The 20,720-nt window shown below is 43.3% G+C and overlaps 1 protein-coding gene across 1 annotated transcript in view; it reads right to left on the bottom strand.

Annotated features, from left to right (window-relative positions):
- Nucleotides 1-3,653: 3,653 nt before the first annotated feature.
- The window catches only part of CD200 (CD200 molecule), a 33,049-nt gene continuing 15,982 nt past the window's right edge, over nt 3,654-20,720 (bottom strand). Inside the window, exons 5-9 of the mRNA XM_034059929.1 lie at nt 18,453-18,534; nt 16,072-16,398; nt 15,398-15,664; nt 14,316-14,432; nt 3,654-5,679 (exon numbers count right to left, since the gene is read on the bottom strand). Of these exons, the coding sequence (XP_033915820.1) occupies nt 14,320-14,432; nt 15,398-15,664; nt 16,072-16,398; nt 18,453-18,534 (789 nt within the window). The 3' untranslated portion in view covers nt 3,654-5,679; nt 14,316-14,319. The remainder of the gene's footprint in view (nt 5,680-14,315; nt 14,433-15,397; nt 15,665-16,071; nt 16,399-18,452; nt 18,535-20,720) is intronic.

The following is a 20,720-nucleotide window of genomic DNA, read 5'->3' on the forward strand; positions in this document are numbered from 1 at the left end:
AGGATGAATTCACCTGAGTTCAACTCCAAATTCCAATCCCGTTCTTCCATGTAGACTGGAAAACATTTCATACCTCTTCCCACACCTCCTCCTCTATAGAGAAACACAGTGGTTTAAAGAGGAATTAATAACACAAAGAGAGGGTAAGGGGCTTGCCTGGAGGCTGCTGCAGCAGCACAGTGGCCAACAGGGCTGGTGCCCAATACAGGTTTGCACTCAGGGCAGGCAGGACAAGAGGGAAGCACAGGCAGTTGCTTGTGCCTGCTCAGTGGACTCCAGGCACATGATATAGAAGCAGAGCAGGACCTCTCTCATTCATCACCCCCAGTGCAACAACTCTCATGCAGGCTCCTGCCAGGCTCTCGGGACTGGCAGGGAAAGAAGGCAGGTTTCTTTCTCCCCAGGACTTCCCATGTTTCATTCCCATCACTATGCTTTCCATGCTGTCCAAGGAAACACCCTCCAGTGATTCCAGTAAAGCCTCATGTGTTTTCTTAGTGCTGCTCTCATTGCCACAAAGAGCCCACTCCCAGACCTGTTGGTCCTTAAAAGAAAACAAGCTTTACACCAAGTGTATTTCATGGGTACCTTTTCATTTCTCATCCTGGCTTGTGCTGTGATAAAAGAAACAGAACAAAGCCAACATTTATCACCCTTATGTAAACACCAGTTAGCTGAAATCCCCTGCTGCTTACTAGAAATTCAACTTAACACTAGTCAGCAGTGATAGGGGTACACTTCCCTTTTTGTCCATGGTGAAACACCAATCATGTTGCTCAGTCAGACCCACAAGTTGCCCATTCTCTCTTTCTGTGCATCTTCACAGCACAAGCATGCAGCCCAGCAATGGAGAAGCATGTCAGTGGGCTCCCCACCAGCACCAGGCAGTGCATACCCAGGATCTAGGCTCTGTGGGGCTCTGTGGACAGACAGCAACCTCCACTTCCCCAGGTCTGCCTACCAGCATCCCGGTTATTTTCCTTTCATAGAGAGATTGCCTTATGGTTTGGAAACAAGGATGAGCTTTCACTGGAAGTACCTTCACAACATGGTTATTGTGACCCAGGAATGATAACACCTTCACGTTGTGTATTCTCAGGTATCAGAGAAGGGAGCAGTCAGATGGAGAGTGCACCCAGATAAGCAAGAACACATCACTCTTCAGCCAAAATCCTTTGCAAAGAAGGAAGGGACCAGAAAGGGACTTGTCCAGGATTTAGAGGAACAAGAGGTCAGGAAACCTGACCAGGGAAGGGCGTAATCAGGAAGAAAGAAGTTGAAATCAGAAACACTTTAAGAGTGAGTGAAGTCGGGTATATATCAGTCATTCTCTTGCAATGTTTCCTTACCAAAATACATGAACTAACAGCTTGTTAACTGTTGCCAGAACAGGCAATCTGATAGATGCTTTATCTGCCAAGGAGTGACCCGTTTAAACTCGTGTTCAAATCATCAGTGGGAAACACCCCACTTCCTTTTGTCAGCCTGCTACACTTGGCTACATTGTTTTCCAGAAGTGTTTTTAGTAAGCTGCAATTAGTAAGGAAATCCATTTCCTTTGTTTCATTAAGGAAACCCAGATTAGCAAGGCTTGGGCAGCAATCTTATTCTTTCCTGCCCGGTTCTCTGTCCAGACACATTTCCCTCTCACAGGCAGGCTTATTCCTGTTGTTCCCATTTCCTTTCAGCCATCCCTACATACCTTGTGACAGAAGGACCCTCGGTCTCCAGGGGAACGCCATGAAGTGAGCTTCTATGACACAAGATGATCAGCACACCATTAGGCAGTTGACTGTACAGGAAAAGATGCAGAAGGCTTTGGGTGTTTCCAGATGGATGCCGTGAGGATGGGGCCACAGAAACAGGAACAAGAAACACCCTATTCATTAAATAAAACTCACCTGAGGTCCCGGAGAGAAAGCCGCAGGTGGTATCTATATACAGAAAGTGAATGTTATTCATTGCATGTGGTCTCAGGAAAACGCATTTAAGCACTCTCAGCTTGAAGCTGAAAGCTCTTTAAAGCCTTTCCAGGTGATAAATACTGACCATCAACATGCAAATTCTTGTCTAGTGTTGATGCTTCCAATGACTCTGCTTATCTTAAGGAAAAAGAAAATCCAGACAAGCCCCCATACATCCTCTTAGCTTCTAAACTTATCCTGCAATTCCTTCCTTGATGTCTCTCTATGCAGCAGACTTCGAGAACAGATGCTGCCATGCTTCCAAAGCAAACAGCATTTTAGTTAGCAAAGCAGCAGCCAGGTGATGCCGGAGCGAAGCAGGCAGACACATAGTCATGCAGAAAGCTTAAATCTCAGACTTCAAACTGGAAATAGGCTGTGCAGAAGCAAAATTCATGGATTGCTAAAGGATGAGAACAGGATACAAGAGGAAACGCAAGCAGACATTCATCAGTTCTTCGGAGGCAGCTGGAGCAGCTGTCCCAGCCTCAGGCTGGGTGATCAGTATGGCAAGGCAAGGACAAAACCCCCAAGGCATCCTCAGGGTGATCACACTCACCCTGCCATCAGAAGTGATGATGTTCTTGCGAACTCCCTCTTTCCTAGAAGCCCATTCCTGCCTTCTGGGGTTTTGAAGACCTCTTTTCCATCACCGTTGCCATGCATGGAAGCTGAGATCTCTAGCAGACACTCTGCCTTCCTGTGTTGCATGTCAGCACAATTAGAGGCTAATAATAGTGGCATCCTTGAGCATGCCAGAGACAAAAGCACACAAAGAGAGGACACAGCTGTAGGAACTAAACAATTCACTGTGACTAGGGATCAAAAGCAGATAACTTGACAGGTTCTGAGAAGCAGCCTTTTACAGCAACCTTGAGCTTTCCCTCAGGAAACCTGCTATTCTGCAGTTACCTTTTGTGAGGTTAAGGGGTGCTGTGTGTGTGTTAATCTGCTTTCTCTGGGGTCTTTTGACCCTGCTGCCCTATCTCATCCCCAGCCCTCACTGCTTGGTTCTTGCCCTACTCCACCAGCACAACTCACCATACAAGCGGTGGGACAAGCAATACAACAAGCAGCCTTTCTGCTCTTCTGCCCCACACTGTGCTCAGGGCAGCGGTGCTGCTGGCTCACTACCTTCCCTTTGTGCTTGGAGAGGTGACCTGGCTGATCCCAGAGTGCCAGATTCCCGGAGGAAACCACCAACTTGCACTCCTGACCGATATCCAGCAGGAAGTCCTTCAGAAACCATCAGCTGTGTCCATCTCTTTCCATGGAAGGTCAAGAGTCAGAGTTTATGTTGCAATCTGAAGAGCTCTGGAAATCACTACCAAGCAGCAGAGATCAGACAAGCAATCAACTGCTGCCTTTCACTGGTGTTGGGAGACAGGACGTAATTCCACAATGCCCAGCTCCTTGAGGGAGATGGCAGCATTGCCATGTCCTTTAAACGATACCCAAGTTTATCACTATCACATCTCTCAAGAAGAAAAACACCACTTGATGCCATGACTAACAAACATTATTGTGCTTTTACCATTCAGCCCAAAATGCCTTAAAGAATGCATCAGGTCACTGCCGCCTTTCCCAAAGGAATTCTTTAAGCGCTTAAGAGCTCATTTGTGATGCCTCTCTCCCCAATTTCCAAAGGTCACAAGCCGTGTGCTATGGAATGAAAGGAATCAAGCAGCCTTATGTTCCAAGCTGGTTTATTTGGTTTTTGTTTCGGCAAAGGCAAATACAGACAACAGCTCAGTCCGTTCATCAGTAAGCACACAACCTGCATTAAAGAACAACGAATACACTAACATGATATACACAGAATGCCTCTAAAAATACAGAATACAAGTTCATGATTGTCTGAAGTTATCTTTCACATCTGAAGGGATCTGAAGGATGCTACTCCTCGGGAAACAACAGACCATTGGTTCTGAGAGCTCACTCGTAAGTCATGCACTCTTTGGATTGCTTAGATTGACAGTTTGTACCTTCAGTAAGCATAGGACATAAAAAGCACAATCCAAATCACTGTGCACTTAGTAAGAGGGAATAGTTCAGATGCACAAACAGACGTTAATCAAACCCAAATGACAAGAGGATACTGGAGTGTTCCCAACACGATGGTAAACAGACAGAACTGAGAAACACCTTAAACATTAGCACTCATCAGCAGAACAGCATCACCAGAGGACCCCTGCGGGCCTCCCATCTGTCTATGGTACCAGTGGAACAGCCACAGTTGTATGCCCAGAGGTAGGCATGCTTTTAGCAACGCTTGCTAGTGAAGGGGGCACTGGGAGGCTGTTGTGGTTTAACACCAGCCAGGAACTAGGCACACACACAGCCACTGCTCAGGGGATGGGGAAGAGTCAGAGGTGTAGCCTCATACTAGAGCCTATAGAGAAAATTAACTCTATCGCAGCCAAAACCAGGCTCTGCCCCTCACAAATGTGATATGCTGCAACACAGCAAGCAAGAGTTAGGTGCCAGTACATAACAGTGGTGCAGTGTCTTTATCTGCTGCCCAAACCAGGGCAAAGCAGTAAATTCAACTTCTGTAAGACTCCCACTGCTACCATTACACTCACAGCAGTGATATGCAATAGCTCAGGGTGTAACATACCCCCAGAAAAGGTCCAAGTCTGGAATAATGGCTTTTGACCAGCAGAGCAATTTGTCTGTGTTTAAAAAGACACCATATAAAAGGATGAAGACTAAGACTATTTGGAACAGTTCATAAAGCAACCGTTAGATATACTGGCAAACCTAGTCCATGCATTATGACATCCAGGCAAGCAGCAGACTGGGTATTAACAGTTGTTCCATAAAGAAATGAGAGAAATACAGTAACATAGGAAGGAAAGGGAAAGAGACAAAGGGGCAAAGCCAAAGGAAAAATGGGGTAATACCACTAGTCTTTGCTTCCATCTCCAACTCAATTACATGTTAAAAATACATAAATAACCAAATAACCAAAAAAACCTCCAACAACAAAACCTCAAGGTCAGAAAGAAAAACTAGATAAATAAATTACTTATAAGCCCTTTTTTTCCCCAACTGTGGCTGCTACTGCCTCTAATGTCACCTGCTTGGAGCCCTACTGCTCTTCAGCATTAACTTCAGCACATTTAGTGTGGCTGGATTCCTGTGGTTTTGAGTCCCACAGGTCTCTCTAGAAAGAGTTGCTGGCAAGAGTTGTTGGCACATTTATCCATTCCCTGAGGAAAAGGAGTTGGATTAGCTGGATAGAAGGAAAACAGGTCAGGAAGAGAGTCATGAACGCAGAGTTGCTGCAAGTGAACTTGCAGTGATGTTGGTTAAACTAAACCCCTCTACTGCAAGAGCAATTAGACACTGGAAGAGAGTTTGCAGAGCCTCCATCCATGGACACTGTCAAAACTCCATTGGAGGAAGGCAAACACATTTAGCATGCTAGCACATGGCACAAGCAAAGTAGATTTTGCCTGGCAGCTGAGGAGCAGTCTAAGTGGTCCCTCTGGCCCTACCTTTTGTAATTAAGCATCTAGACAGGGTAATGAACATTGTGCTGTTCTCTTCAACTGAGTGATCCAGCTCAGTATCTAGGTAGGGCAGCATACATGGTACTTTTCTGTTTTATTGCTGTTTGTTTCTAGCTCGTCAAGTCACTGCTTGTAATGCTTGGCTTCAGCTCATGGGTTGTAATGATGGGGTAGGTGAATGGAAGTCTTCTAGGATCCTAAAAAACAAAGGGAAAACAGGAAAAAATGATGAATCATGGCCATTGTGTTGCTTATTCAGGTCTTGGTGGGTGGTGGGGGGAGAAGTGCACAGTGGGAAAACTGGGGAGGAATAGTCACAGAAATGCCCTTTGGTGAACAACCATAGAACCTTCCCTGCTGTACAGTAGTGAATCTTCCAAAAGTACAATAAAGCAGGCTTCAGCCTGTTGCTGAACAGCCTGCAATCATCTTGCTCCCTACAGATGATACCTTGCCTTAAAGATAAGCAACTACCTTTTCTTTACCAGCACAGGCTCATGTCTGTCACACAGTGTCAATGCATACAAGGATCTGTGCCTGAACCCCAAAACCTGTGCCCAGCATCACTCACCCTTAGCAGTGCAGAAGCCTGAGGAGTAACAGGCAGAACTGCTTCCAGCCATCACCACTCACTCCATCCAGCTTGTCCTGCACTGACAACACCCCCTCCCTGACTTCTCAAAGGGATAATCCGAGGGATCAGCCCCCTGATATTTTCCTATGCTCCAAGGACAAAATAGTCTTAAAGCTGATGGGGAAAAAAAAACAATAATCTCTTACTCTCCCATTTTATCCTTAAGCAACAGAAACTCCTTTGGGAGCATTTCATGGGAAAGCCTGAAAACAAGTTATGAAAGAGTCATGCTATAAACTACACAGCAGTGTTTTATCTTGGGGGCGGATAAACTACCCAGCCCACCAACATCCCATTCAAAGGGCATTTACCACCAGCAGCAGGGCAGGAGCTGCCTTCAGACTATTTCACCTTGGGAGGAACCCATGTGTACCCTACATTACCAATGTAGAGATTAATAGTACATAGTATGTTACTGAAGAAGCCCAAGTAGTCTGTATTACACAAGGTACCCATTTACACGTGAATTTCAGTTTCTGATCCCTCAGGTTTTGCAGTTACCACAGTATAGACACAACAAACCTTTATTCTGAAGTATATTTTATAAGTAAATTTGGAAGTGAAGTTTACTGAAGGAAACTAATGACAACAGAGAGAGAAAAGAGAATTACATTGAGAGATTGAAATCAAAGCCTTTGGCCTGATGATTTCAATCCCCAAGACTAAAAAGAACTAGCCCAGTTTATAGTACTCAATAAAACTGCCAGATCTTTTTCATCTCCCTCTCCTTGAAGATGGTCTTCCCTTCTAAAGCTATTCTAAATCACTCTACAGCTCCGATTACAGTGCCTAGAGATGTGGTTTAAAGAAGACTGCTGACCTTTGCATATCAAGGTTTCAGGCAGCTCACTGGTTATTCTTATCCTGCCCTTTGCTTTCCTACCACTTGAAAACAACAGCCCTCTTCAGAAACCTGCTGCAGATTGCACATGTTTGGAAAGAACAGTTTAAAAGCTGTTTCTGCCTTCAGGTAAGCACTGGAGCAGCACACATGGGGTAGCACTGCTTGTGCTGCACAGCACCATCAGCCAGTCCTCAAGCTGACTGCAGCCATCTGAACTACTGCTATGCCCCATAACCCTTTGTTCCACCTCAATGTGAACATGGCTGAGATTCCTTTGCTTTCATCTCCTGAAAACCCCTTAGGGTACCTTGAAAGTATGTGCACGACTGCAACATTGGAATGTAGAGGTTGGCAGCTGAGTTCAAGCCTTGCTACATATTTGCACAGTAGAACACATAAAGACGTTTCCAAATAAGAGACAAGCACAATGGCATGACGCATTTTCAGAATTAACATTAATCACTTTCTGCAGAATAAGAAGAAAGAAATTCTTTACTGTAAGGGTGGTGAGGTACTGGAACAGGTTGCCCAGGGACATTGTGAATGCTCCATCCCTGGCAGTGTTCAAGGCCAGGTTGGATGAAGCCTTGGGTGCCATGGTTTAATGTGAGGTGTCCCTGCCCATGCAGGGGGGTTGGAGCTGGATGATATTAAGGTCCTTCCCAACCCTGACTATTCTGTGATTCTATGAGCATGGAATGGTTGGGGTTGGAAAGGACCTAAGATCATCTGGTTCCAACATAGACATAGGAGAAAAAAAAAGGAATAGACAAAAGCAAAAGAAAGAAGGCATTCTCCATTTCCTACTGATACAATAGCAAATGAAGCAATGAAGTTATTACTGTTCTTTGTTATCATTAAACTAAGATCACCAACAACTGTCCAAATAATAGTTCAGATTTACAAAAAAAAGAATAAAATTTGTGGGGTTTTTTTGGTTTTTCTTTTAAAAAAACCCTAAACTGCTACTAAACCAATCAACTTGTAAAAATTTGGGAGATCACTCCCACTGCAGCATTCAGACTATGGCAGTACAGTAAGGAACACACAAAACCCTAAATGGGTTTATCAAGTGTGAAAAGCAAATCAATGCTCCTGGTTGGTAACACACTGTACTATTGAATGTAGATATATATATCTCTGTATTCAATAGACATATATACTATATATAAAAGATATATATAAAAGATATATGTAAATATTGACTATATAATATATATAATATAGAGATATATAGCTATATTCAATATATATACAAGATATGTATTTTGTAAATATATATGTGTATATATATTGTAAATATACATATGTTGTAAACTGGGTCTCAAACATCAGAGGGATATTCTGAAATATCAGACTATATATTCAATAGATATATGTGTACTGAATGTGGACATATATATCTCTCTATTTTATACTCAATAGATATATATACAAGAGATATGTAACTATAGAATATATAATATAGAGATATATATACAAGATATACATTATATAGATATAAATATACATATGTATTGAACATGGATATATCTCTCTATATTATATATTTAATAGTTATATATATCTTATATATATCTTGTATATATATCTATTGAATATATAGGGTAATATTTCAGAATATCACTCTGATGTTTGAGACCCAACTTCCAGCACTACCTTTATGCGGTCTTGAAAATATACCACCCCAAAACGATGTGACATCCTTACTTTTCATGTAATAGAGCAAGAAAAAAAGCTTCCATCTCCTTATCTAATAACCCCACATAGAGCAAAATACACTTGGCAGAGGAAAACCATTTCAGAACTGAACTTGCAAACAATTCTTACTAAGGATTTAAATGAGAAACTGAACCAGCAAGACAACCATACAAATGTGCTATTCTTGCCTTCCTATCAGCTGCCAGCCAGTTTGTTTTGATCTAACAAAGTCCTGCTGTTGGAATGAAGAGGAGAATGAAGGCCTGGAAAATTATTTCATAATGAAACACAAGCACAGATATGATGCACAGAGTAGAAATGGTGTTAGTCACACACAGTAAAGACCTCCCTCTTTGCAATGAAATGGCTTCATTGTTAGTAGCCTATTCCTTGACAGCTCAACTTTTTGATGGGCAGGACAATCTCTGAGATGTCCCCTACACCACTGCCTTTATCCTGTTGCTGGCACACAGGATTTATTTCATCCTTCCAGGCAGAAAGCTCAGCCATGCCCCAGGCATCCCGAATGTGCCTCACACTCCTTTCTCTGTCACTCCTTCACCTGGCTCTGCTCCAAGATGGAAAGCTGGATGAGAAGCACGTAAAGCACCAACCCTTCCTGTCCTTCACCATGAAAACCGGGAATAGTGAATTGTGGAAAGCATGGAATGACTGTTGTCACACTGTTTCTTGCTAGGCTGTAGACTGTGGGGCATTACCAGGCACGTTTCTGTGAGCAGAAAATGAAGCAACTCCATAGGGAAGAGAAACAGCCTGGAAAAAGCATGTGATTCATCGGTGGCAAAATAATCACATGCGCAAGAAACCCTATGGGCAAAGAAACCAACCTCCAATGATGTTTTAGTACGAGGCTGTGTTTTTTGTTTGGTTGGTGTTTAACTTCTCCCCTCATTGGCTCTGTTTGCCTGCAGAGTGTTTAGGGTGTGGGTTTCTTGTTTGGTTGGGTTTTTGGGTGTAGTGTTGAGAAGGGTAAAGAAATGAAGCTGCTGTAAGCAAAACAACTTTCACTTACACCACTGCATTATTTTTGCCTATTTTAGGGAGTTCAAAATAGGACAAATTTAATCTACTCACAAAAACAGCCACACTTGAGAGGAAACCAAGGCTATCCTAAAATAGAACCTCTCCAGCCGAGGAGTCTCCGCTCCATCAAGGATGCACACCGGGATCTTTGGGATATAGTCTCTTATACTTCCCGGTCTTGGGTTTTAACCAATCCTGTCGTCTTCTTTACCCGAATGTCAATGTGGCTCCTTTCCTTGGTTCTTTTCTTGTTTGCTGGGGTCTTTCTCCGGTGCAGACGTTGCTGAGCTCTCTTGGTTCTAACTAACAGAAAAACGCTTACAAGCTTAACCGTAGTCTTAACATACTGTTCTATACCTTACATGGTTATTTGCCTAGTACCCAAGTTTGCAACAAGATGTATCTCTTGGTTATCTAACCTCCTTAAGCCAAACAGTTAAACAAAAGCATCCTTTGAAAAAACAAAGCGATCGATTAGGAGAGATTATCCCCTTTGTTTCTCCTTCCCTTTCACCATTGTATTGACAGGAGCACTTATGGTAATCATGGTCACAAAGGAGGGCTGGTTTCACACTAAGTGCAATGGTGACAAGGACTCCTAAGTTCCTGACAGGAATAATTCCTGTGTATTTCACAACTTCAAGATAAAGTATCCTGAGAAGTCTCCCAAAACTGAGCTGCTTCTAGGCTGTTCTCAACTACCTCATCTTTCACTGTGAAGAAAACCAGCTGTATGTCAAAGCAATCCACTGAACTAAGCAAAGCCACACAGATAAGACTTAACTTTTAAGCCAAATCTTAGGAACAGTGTTCCCCAAATTGACTAAACACTAGAGGATACTGCTATAATGGCTCTTCCAGAAATAGTTCCCATCTTTCCTATAAACAAAGCAATGGAAAGTGTGTGCAAGTACTTGTTGTTGCAAAGTTTCCCAAATGACCACAATCTCCTGCATAAGACTTCCATATATACCAACCAAAGAGACTTTTGGCTACCAAAACTTAGGTGTCTGACACACGTTGTAGCTCATCAATCAAGTTGCTGTTTGCAGCTTAAGAGATTCACAACATAGAATCTGTATTACTCATAGGAACTTCCAGACTTCAAAACATAACAATCAGGGCGTCTTCAATTCCCATTAAGTGATCTGTAGCTGGTATCTATGAGGTATTTTTGGATCTGTTTTATAGCACTTGCATAACATTCAAGGTACACTGAAGTTAAGCATCTCTTCGAATTACAGCTACTCGGCTGTATTTAAACACAAACAGTTTGAAACAAAGACTTTAATGCTCCTTAAGTTGCACCAAATTCCTGCTTGAACTAAAACCTGAATGTTTCAATTGCCAAACAGGAAAACCCCACTGCTCTGCTGGTGCTTTCTGCAGAAGGGATTCTTTTTTCATTGGACCTAGTATCTTTTTAGGTGTCTCTTCAAACTGACTTTATCCAGGTTCATTTAATCTGCTCAGCTTTTCTTAGGTCACAGCATGTATCCAATAACAAGCTTAAAGAATACTTTGTCCTGTTGTTATAGCTTTTCAAACACAAGTATACTATTTGACCAATTAGGAAGCTTTCTGCATGGCAAAACATGGATAAGATATCCCAACAGGGAGCAACAATCCAAGGCTTAAAAAACCCCAACCAACCAAACAAAAAAGTCACGCTGGCCTTTACATCCCTTTGTGAAATAGCCTCACAGACCACCACAAGCCTCCCTAAAACTGCTTACATGGAATTTTATCCCCCTGCACACTGCTAGGTCATGAGAACTGACTATAGATCCTTTTAACCGGCCAGGCTGAAATGCAAGTACCTTGCAAACCTTGGAATACACAAGTGATGCTGTGGATAGCATTCAGGTTGAGGCATCTATGCAATAGATAAACCAAAGGAATTCATTCAGAATAATAGCCTTGATTTTGCTTCAATCCAGGCATTCAGCCTGTTAAACAGACTGCTTTACATTGGTGTAGTCTACAGTAAAGCTCTGTTAGTTGAGCCATGTAGGAAATGGTGTGACTTTGTACAAGAGCAGCACTGAGAAACCTCCAGCATGGCTCAAGGCTGCACATTGCACTTAAACCCAGTGACAGGCATGCTAAGTTCACCCCTCTGCTTGACAGAGGGTGAAGATGGGAGTTTCCCAAAGCTTGTGCACCAAATCCTGTGAAGACACTTGGAATGTTTTCAGGGAGAACTAAGATGGATGCATGCTCTGCAACTGGTATGCAAGCCAAATGCCTGAGGGATCGGGCATCAACACTGAGCCCCAGCTCTTCATCTGAGTCTCAAGCAGCTATCATGGAGAGGGGGATACAACTAAATGAATAGCTAAGCAAAACCCATCAGTCCTTTCAATAGAAGAAGCAGAAGAGAAGAAACTTTGACAGAGAAGGGTCCCCAAGCCACCCAGACAAAAAAGCTGCTGTTTTCCTTTAAAAACCAGGCATCTTGACAAGGCTGGGAAAGTTCTGCTTGTTTTCGAGTGCAGAATGAAAACAAGTATTGAAGTCCCAGATAAAGGCCTCAGATACACAGTGGTATCCCCCAGCCAGCATCATTAGTTCTCTGTCATGCTGTTACAAAATGCATGCCCAGAAATATGAACTTAAGCACTGTTCCTTGTTCCAATGCAAATATGAGGATAGCAGAGGATAAAAACAGAAAAAGGCCAATTCTCCAAGATATTGTTCCCTTTGGGGTGAACCAACTCAACCAATGCTTTAAAGATCATAAACAGATTTCAAACGTCACAAGTCACCACAAAAAGCAGACTGAGGCCCAAAGTGAGCTGCTCAGATGGGAGCTAACAAGTTGGAGGTGATTTCCCCATTACAATGTGGTACTTGTAGAGTGGTAATACACCCTACATATAGCATTAAAAATGACTGTAGCTCCACAGGTATTGTTGGCATTCTAAGGATTCGGCCAGGAAAGCAACAGTGGAATTGTATACAAAATAAATAGCAAGTAACTTTTAGCAGCAGACAGAAAAGAGCATCTAGAAACTAATAAAATCAGATGGTGAAAGAGATCAAACTGCAGTGGTACTGAAGTTTTACAGCAACCTAATTCATGAGGCCTTCAAGAAACTGATGTACATTAGGAAGATGGACTACGTGTTTCCCTAAGCTGGTCACTGTATAAAGGAATAGCATCAGCTAGTCACTATCACTCTGGATAAAGTAATGTTCCTTCATGCAAGAAGGATCCAGGTTAGCACATCACATTTTCACAACTCAGGACTGAAATAACCTGAAAAGATACAGACTAACACTGATAAAAACTAGGCTGTATTAAATGAATAGAGACAGAATAACTTAAAAGCCCACTGCAGAAGTCACATCCTGGCATTACAGTTAATCAAATCCCACGATGAATGAGAAGGAACACAAGCAGTTGAAGCCCCTCAAATCCTGTTTTTATTGAATAAACTCTAACACAACAAACTTATACCCACTGCTAAACACTGCTCAGCTAATTTACCCCCTCTGCCACAGTGAGCAGGCATTTACATGAAGTCCTGACCCTGTGATACAGTGGCACACATGTGGGGCCAGGAACACAGTTGTGCTTTCAGGCAACAGGATGTGAGACCCCACTTCTCTTGCTGACAGAGAAGGGCTTCAAGCTCTGAGACATGAGCTGAGGAAGAAGGAGCAGAGTGCTTTCAGTTTAAACATAGTCTGCTTTCCTGCATTACAGGAAGGGGAATGGAGCTTAGTTCAGTTTCCATTAAGAAGTTATATTTGGGGTGTAAGAAGTGCTCATTTCTCTTTCTTCACAGTGAAGACTTTTGTGTCTCTGGCTGTAGCAGGTTTATTAGATCAACCCCTGCTAATGGCAGATGCTTTAGGTTTAAGTTCACAATAGACAGGTTTGATACTCCTGAAACCATCTCCTTACCTTAAATCACATTATCATCATGATACAAGTATCTGAGTATATAGGAACTGAGTTATTGTGCACTGGCATTTCTAAACATAATAATAGAATTTAAAGGCAGAAAGAGCTACTTTTAATCTAGGTAAGCAAGAGTGAAACTACCAGTGACCATCAGGTCATCACACAGACAGGGACAATACAGTGATTCCAGTTTCTCCTTAGTCCATCAACAGGAAGCAGACTCTTTTGGGTGAAGTTCTCCATCACTGTTTGTCTTAAAAACACAAAGAGGATGCTGTGAGCAGAAGAAAGCCTTTCCCTTAAGGGCACATCACTCTGTATGAGTGGGTTTCTCTCTCTTCTGTCATTCCCTGACCATGCTTACATTGGACACTTTTGAGGCCCTCCATGAAAACGTGAAAGAGGAGTGAATTACTTGTGCTAAGACTCCAGCCCCAAAGCAAACCACAAGCCACATGTCCTGCTCTGCTTAGACCCTCCCCTTATGATTAGTGGTGTTGTACTGGTCCTCAGCAGTGGAAAACAGCTTTCAAAACTGCACGGAACTGAAGCAACCTCTAATAACTGTAAACATATTACCATAAAGTATACTTGTCTGATACTACAGTCTCAGCAAAGCCTCATTCTTCTCTGCAGATGACCAGACCTTATTATAGCCTTTTTGAAAACCATTGTGTTCTATGCGTTAGTGACTTACCGCTTCAACCCCTCCTGCACATCCTCCTCCTCCAACACAGCATGATCAGAACCAGAACTATGAAGACAATTAAAATCCCCCCAGTAATCGGCAGCCAAAGCCACGAGGAACCTGCTTCTGAAAGAAAAATAACACACAAAAAACCCCAAACCAAAGCTATTTTATATAGGAAAAAGAACAAAGAAGAGGCAAGAGGATGTTTGATTAACGACAATGGTTCCTCACTGATACTGTGAAAGCTGATTTTTCATTCTCCTAGCAAGGAACAACAACAGTCTTGGTTTCCTGCTTTCTGAGATACACATTTCCTTTTTAAAAGGTCAGAACAAAAGAATATTGCATTGGAGACAGGACAACACTATTATGCTTTTCCAATTACTGTCACTCAAAATTAAGAACAAGTTTGCTTTTGAACTTTTAGGGAGAACACATTAAAAGTCAGGTTTTACTCTGTACTGCTATTCCTATAACAACCCCTTCTTCCTGAGCACATCACTGGGGAATTAATCCCAAGCTGCTTTTCCTGTCTTCTTCATTTCCAAGTGGTCTTCCTGCCAAGTCTCTGGATTTGGAAACACACCAATTTTAAACCACCTAAGTCAATGCTCCTGTGTGAACCAAGAATGGTTCTTCAGCTTTTAAGGTTTCTATTTCTCATCTATAGAACTGGCATGAAAGTCTTTCCAGCAGAACAGAATGCAGGAAGAAGAAATAAATTAGCACTACAAGGTATTCAGGTGCTACACTGATGTATTTAAGATGTCCCCATTTATCTTTGGGCTGTCAAAGAAACCATGTAATCTTAAGTGAAAATTGAAGTCTGACTTGCTGCAAAAAAGCATGGTACCTCTGAAACCCATAGGCCCCTAGGTGACTAGTTTGCTTTAGTCCCTCTTGGAAGGGACCCTAATATGTTATTATCTCAAAGATGACAATGAATGCAAAGCAGGATTTCCTTTCTTCTTCCTTGGCATATACATATTTCACTCCTCCCTCTTCCCAACAGATTCCTATCTAAACATGCTATTGCAAAACACAGAAGCCAAGAGAAACCTACCAAGCAGGTTGTATTGATCACCTACCTTCTTGGATCTTCACAAGCAATTCCCTCTTTTCATTCATGTTGCTTACTCTGCAGGTCAACTCCTGCTCTCCAGTGCTCTTAATGTTGTAGATCTCCAGTTTACTGCTGATGGACACCATGCCATTGGTGTGGCTGAACTTCTCCTGCGTAGGAGTAGAATTGAACAACTTGTTCCAGGTGATGGTGGGTTCTGGGAGGCCAACAGCATTACAGATGGCTATCAAGTGACCTTCAGAAATGTTGTAATGGACAGATGCATCGAGACCTTCCAACACACAAATGAGACAATCCATCACCACAACGAGCACCTAGTCATAAGCAGAGACAATCTTACTGGATTCACACTGAGCCCAATGGTACAGGAATTAAAAACAGTTCATGGGGTCAGGCTCCCCCCATTATTCCACACCCCTTCCCTTATACTGACAAACAAAGATCCCACTCCTTGCTTTTAAACTGTTACTCAAAGGACAGCCCAGAGCCAAACCCATCACAATAGGCTTGAATATGACCCCACAGAATCTTGCTCATAGCACTAATGCTCTGTTTCTATAGTATGTCCCACCAAGGGATGCTCCTATCACTGTGGTTCCTGAATCTGCTCAAGAACATGCTGTGGGTGAGAAAACACCCCTTTTTCCACTAGAGAAATACCCCTGCAGAGAACCTTACCAAAGACACTCAGGCAGGTCCGTCCTGAGAGGGAGCCATAAGGGAAAGTATTGAAGAGACACGTGTAACACCCCGAATCATTCACTCTAGTCCTCAGAAAAGTGATGCTTGTCTCATTGAGTACCAGACTGGTGAAATTCAGTCGGTCTTGATAGGGCTCATGAATCTTTAATCCTTTTACTGTACTGTATGTAGCTATATTATTGTGTGACTTTTCAGAGTCCTTTTGCCACGTCACTTGCACAACATCCATGGGGTCAGTCAGGGTACAGCTGAGCGTCACGTTGTCTCCCACCTTTGCGTTTTTGTGTTCAGCCTGTGGAACCACTGCAATGATATGAAATGGTCAAACAGGCAGAGATCATGCATATTCAGAAGCCTAATTCTGATTCGAAGGCCCAGATTTGCCAACAGATGCAACTATTCCATATTGCTTCTGCGGTTTTTTCCCCATCAAAAAGCCCTTCCCCTCCATCCTCCTAGAAATCAATGAAGTCACATTGATTTACATCACTATAATGATTAGAAGAAAAGGCTCTGATTCTTTCTTCTAAACTGTTTAAAAGACATATTTGTTTCTGAAAGGAGGATCTGCTATGGGAAATGGTGAACTCAGTTGAAAAGCAGTGTCCAGTGTCATTGTAGATATGGGATGCTGCTCCAGGAGGTCTTGTCTCACATGTGCCATCTCCATATCGATGCCTCAGCCATCTAAGTTACATCAAATGGCACCAGCAGTCTGCATTTCACCTATTTTTGCCTCTGAGTGTTGAAGCCTTGGGAATCCAGAACCAGCTCTCCAGGCAGATTTCATAGAATGACTTGGATTAGAAAGGACCTTAAAATCATCTAGTTCCAACCCTCCTATCTCCCATCCACAGGCAGGGACACCTCACATGCTCAAGGCTTGGAGCATTTATCACTTCTTTGGGCAATCTGTTCCAGTGCCTCACCACCCTCACAGTAAAGAACCTCCTCCTTATATCTAACCTGAACTTCCACTGTTTGAACCCATTATCCCTTATCTTATCACTACAGTCCCTAACAAAGAGTCCCTCTCTGGCATCGCTATAGGTCCCTTTCAGACACTGGAAGGCTGCTATGAGGTCTCCATGCAGCCTTCTCTTCTCCAGGCTGAACAGCCCCAGCTTCCCCATCCTGTTTTCATACAGGAGGTGTTTCAGCCCCTGATCATCCTCGTGGCCTCCTCTGGACTTGTTCCATGGATGGATAAGGAAATGCTAAGAAAATTTAGAAGAAAAAAGGAGAACATAGAAGGTGGAAGCAAGGACAGGTGGCCTGGGAAGAACACAGGGACATTGTTTCCCCATAGGCATGTACACATCTCTAATTCCTCTTGTTTATTCCCCCCATCTTGTTTGCTTAGGGGCATCTGGGCCCAGCTCCAGATAAAGCCATCTCATTGGCTGGAATGCCTCTGCATTGTTCTGAGCATGCATTACAGGTGCTGGTATCCACTGGCAGTGTTGGGATGGATCACTGCCCTTTTCCCCCAGCAAATCTAATATAAAGCTGCCTTATCAAGCCTGCCAAGTCTCCTACCAAAACAGCTCTTCCCCTTCTTTGTCAGACCAACTCCATCAGCCACCAGTAGACTTGCATCCAAACCTAGTCCAATGATCCAAATAACCAAACCCCTGACTATAGCACTACTGTACTTTTCAAGCTCCTTCCCTTGAGGATCCATATAAAACTATCTGAGCTCCAGAGCCTGTAACCACCTCTCCCAGGGCTCTGTAGTCCTTAATGTTTTCCAGGCTACCGCTGTCCATATCACTAAAACCAACATGGATCACTAGAATGGGGTAATAATCAACAGGATTCATTAGACAGGAGCCTCTAACAACACCCCTGACCCAAGCCCCCAGTAAGCAACACACCTCTGTCCAGGCTGGGTCAGGCTGACAGATGGGTGCCTCTGTGCCTTTCCAAGTGGAGTCACCTACTACTATTTCCATAGGGGCACCAGTAGTGATCCTTTTTATTGGTGTCAGCTTGCTGGTCACTGGTGTGGTGGGTGTTGCCTCAATAGCTCCCTGCAGAGCTGTAAAGCAGTTCTGGGTGGGGATGCTGGGTTTTGAAGTAAGCCCTTTGCTTGTAATTTTCCTCTTCCTCCTTTTTTTGTTGGATTTCCCTTTTTTGTTATAAATTCCCAACCTCCTGTTATAATGCAAGCTCTCCTTTCTGTTTGTAAGAGTGCACACTCGTGGCCTCGGCACATTTTGGGCTTGGAACCAGCAGTCCAGCCCCCTCTCAGCTTCCCATCCATCCCTTAGTGTATTGAGTCTCCCACAGCTGAGGCTCCCTTCTGAAAGAGGTGGGAGCTACTCACCAAAATGCTTTCATGAAATTCAACTTACCATTTGCCTTCCCAAGCCCAGCACAAGCCAGACACAAACCCAGAGCTTGGAAAATCATTTTGGAAGGTAAAATCTGCTTCATCTGCAATAAAACAAGGAGAGATGGTCATCATCTTCTGGTGATACCATGTCTGGGTACCAACATTCACAATAGCTTTGCTGTATGAGAACAGTTCTGGGGGCAAACAGAGAATTATAGCAGGTTTAAACACACAACAGAAAGTGCTCTGGTCAAGGTGGGGAAAAAAATGCATGGAAGTTAGAAGGGCATTAATCCATCAAAGCATGAGGTATTGATTGTCCAGACTAGCTATGGCACTGGGAGAGGTAGAGTGAGCTTGTGAGAGCAAGGGGTAAACTGAAAGCAACTTCTCTGAGGGCTTCAGGGCTCCCCATCTGTCCAAAATGACATGAATTGGGGAAGTTTGGGGCCATAGTGCACCTGCTCCATACAAACATATTTCCAAAGTGGGAAATAAGCAAAAATCAGATTATATTGCTGCTTTCCCTAGTGAACAGCTTTTGACCTGCTTCCCATTCCCTCAATCAGTTAATACTGCCACAATTCCCCTGAATTGTGGAATCGGAAGCTGGAATCTTTAAGTGGTACTGTGGTATAAACCCAGCTGGCAACTGAGTACCATGCAGCTCCCCAGTTACCTCTTTTTCCACCCTTCCCAGGTGGGATAGAGAACAGAAAGAATGTAAAACATATGGGTTGAGTTAAAAACATTTTAATAATTAAAGTATAATACACTACTACTAATAATAATAATGGAAATAATGAGAGATGTGAAAAGAGATAAAGAAAAAATAAACCAGTAAGTGGTGATGTACAATACAACTGCACACCATCCATGGACCGATACCCAGCCCATGCAGTGATCAGTCCCTTCTGGTTAAGTCCTCCCCAGTTTCTATACTGGGCATGATGTCCTGTGGTATCAAATACCCCTTTGGCTGCTTTGAGACAAGTGTCCTGTGTCTCTGCTCCCCCTCGGCTTCACAACCTCCCCTCCCCTCCAGCACTGGCAGAGCACTGAGATTGCAAAGCCTTTGAGATAAGTGCCATGAGTAACAACTAACTGTCCATGTGTTATCACACTGTTCCCAGACCAAAGACAAAACACAGCACTGCACCGAAAATTAACTTTATCCCAGCCAAAACCAGGACAAATGGAAACATTATTTTGCATTAAATACCTTTGTAACACAAGAGTCAAGTGTAAAACATCTTCTGTTATCACACAGCTCAAAAAAAGGAAGGTGGATGAAAAAACAGAGGAGTTAGGGGAAAAATGAACTGTTTAAGAAAGAAATCCCCAGCAAACTTGTGCACACCCTAACCAGCTGTTTTTAAGCTCACTGTACTAAACCAGTTCCTGATGTAAGCCACAGTTGCCAAGAATGTAAAGATCAAGACCGAATATGTAAAAACATAGCTATGTAAAACCAGGAAGCAAAAAATCAATCAGCAACAAGCCAAATATTGACCAGATAACACAGTGTAGCCAACACAGCTCTAATATATGCATATATTCCTAAAACCATGCAGAAATCCAGGACCAGCATAGCAACCGGGATAGAAATTTCAAGCCACAGAACGGCTTATAAATCAGTAAAGGTTTATAAAGAAGTTATAGAAGTTTATAAACCAGTAAAGGTTTAGAAACTGGAGAACAGCAGTTTTCAACAACAGCCCTGCATCTCTCCGCTTTAAGACAACCTAAAGCTTTCAACATTCAGCTGCTCGCAGCAGCTGTAGCTACAAGATTTCATGTAAAGAACCAGATTATGCAGATGAACCATCGGCAAAAGAGTCCCATCCACCTAACCGTGTAAGGCAAACAATGAGCAAACGGTTCATGCTTCAGTCTCACAGGTGTCCTGAACCATACTGTACCAATGTGCTGTATCCATCACCCATTCGCGAGTTGTGTGAACGCTTCATACCTCTTTGCTCCCTGTGCTCCAGCAGGGAACTGCTGCGTCCGCTCCGGCTCAGTCACCGTGTCCTGGGTTCAGCTCTAACACTGAGCTACCGGCTGGGCTTAAAGCACGACACAGTCGGCGCACAGATTGCTGTGGCTGCGGCTGCACCGCTTCCTTCAGTTCACCGCCCCGTGCGGCGAACAGACTTCCCTAGGGCAATCCATGGTGAGCCCCACAGCGCTGCAGCACACAAGCCTCTCCCCCGAGCTTTGGGGCTTGGGCAGCTTTATCTCACCCCGCACGACCAGCCGTGGTTTACATCCCTTTACATCCTCC

The sequence above is a fragment of the Melopsittacus undulatus genome, chromosome 2 (genome assembly GCF_012275295.1).
Source record: "Melopsittacus undulatus isolate bMelUnd1 chromosome 2, bMelUnd1.mat.Z, whole genome shotgun sequence".
Classification (NCBI taxonomy): Eukaryota; Metazoa; Chordata; class Aves; order Psittaciformes; family Psittaculidae; genus Melopsittacus; species Melopsittacus undulatus.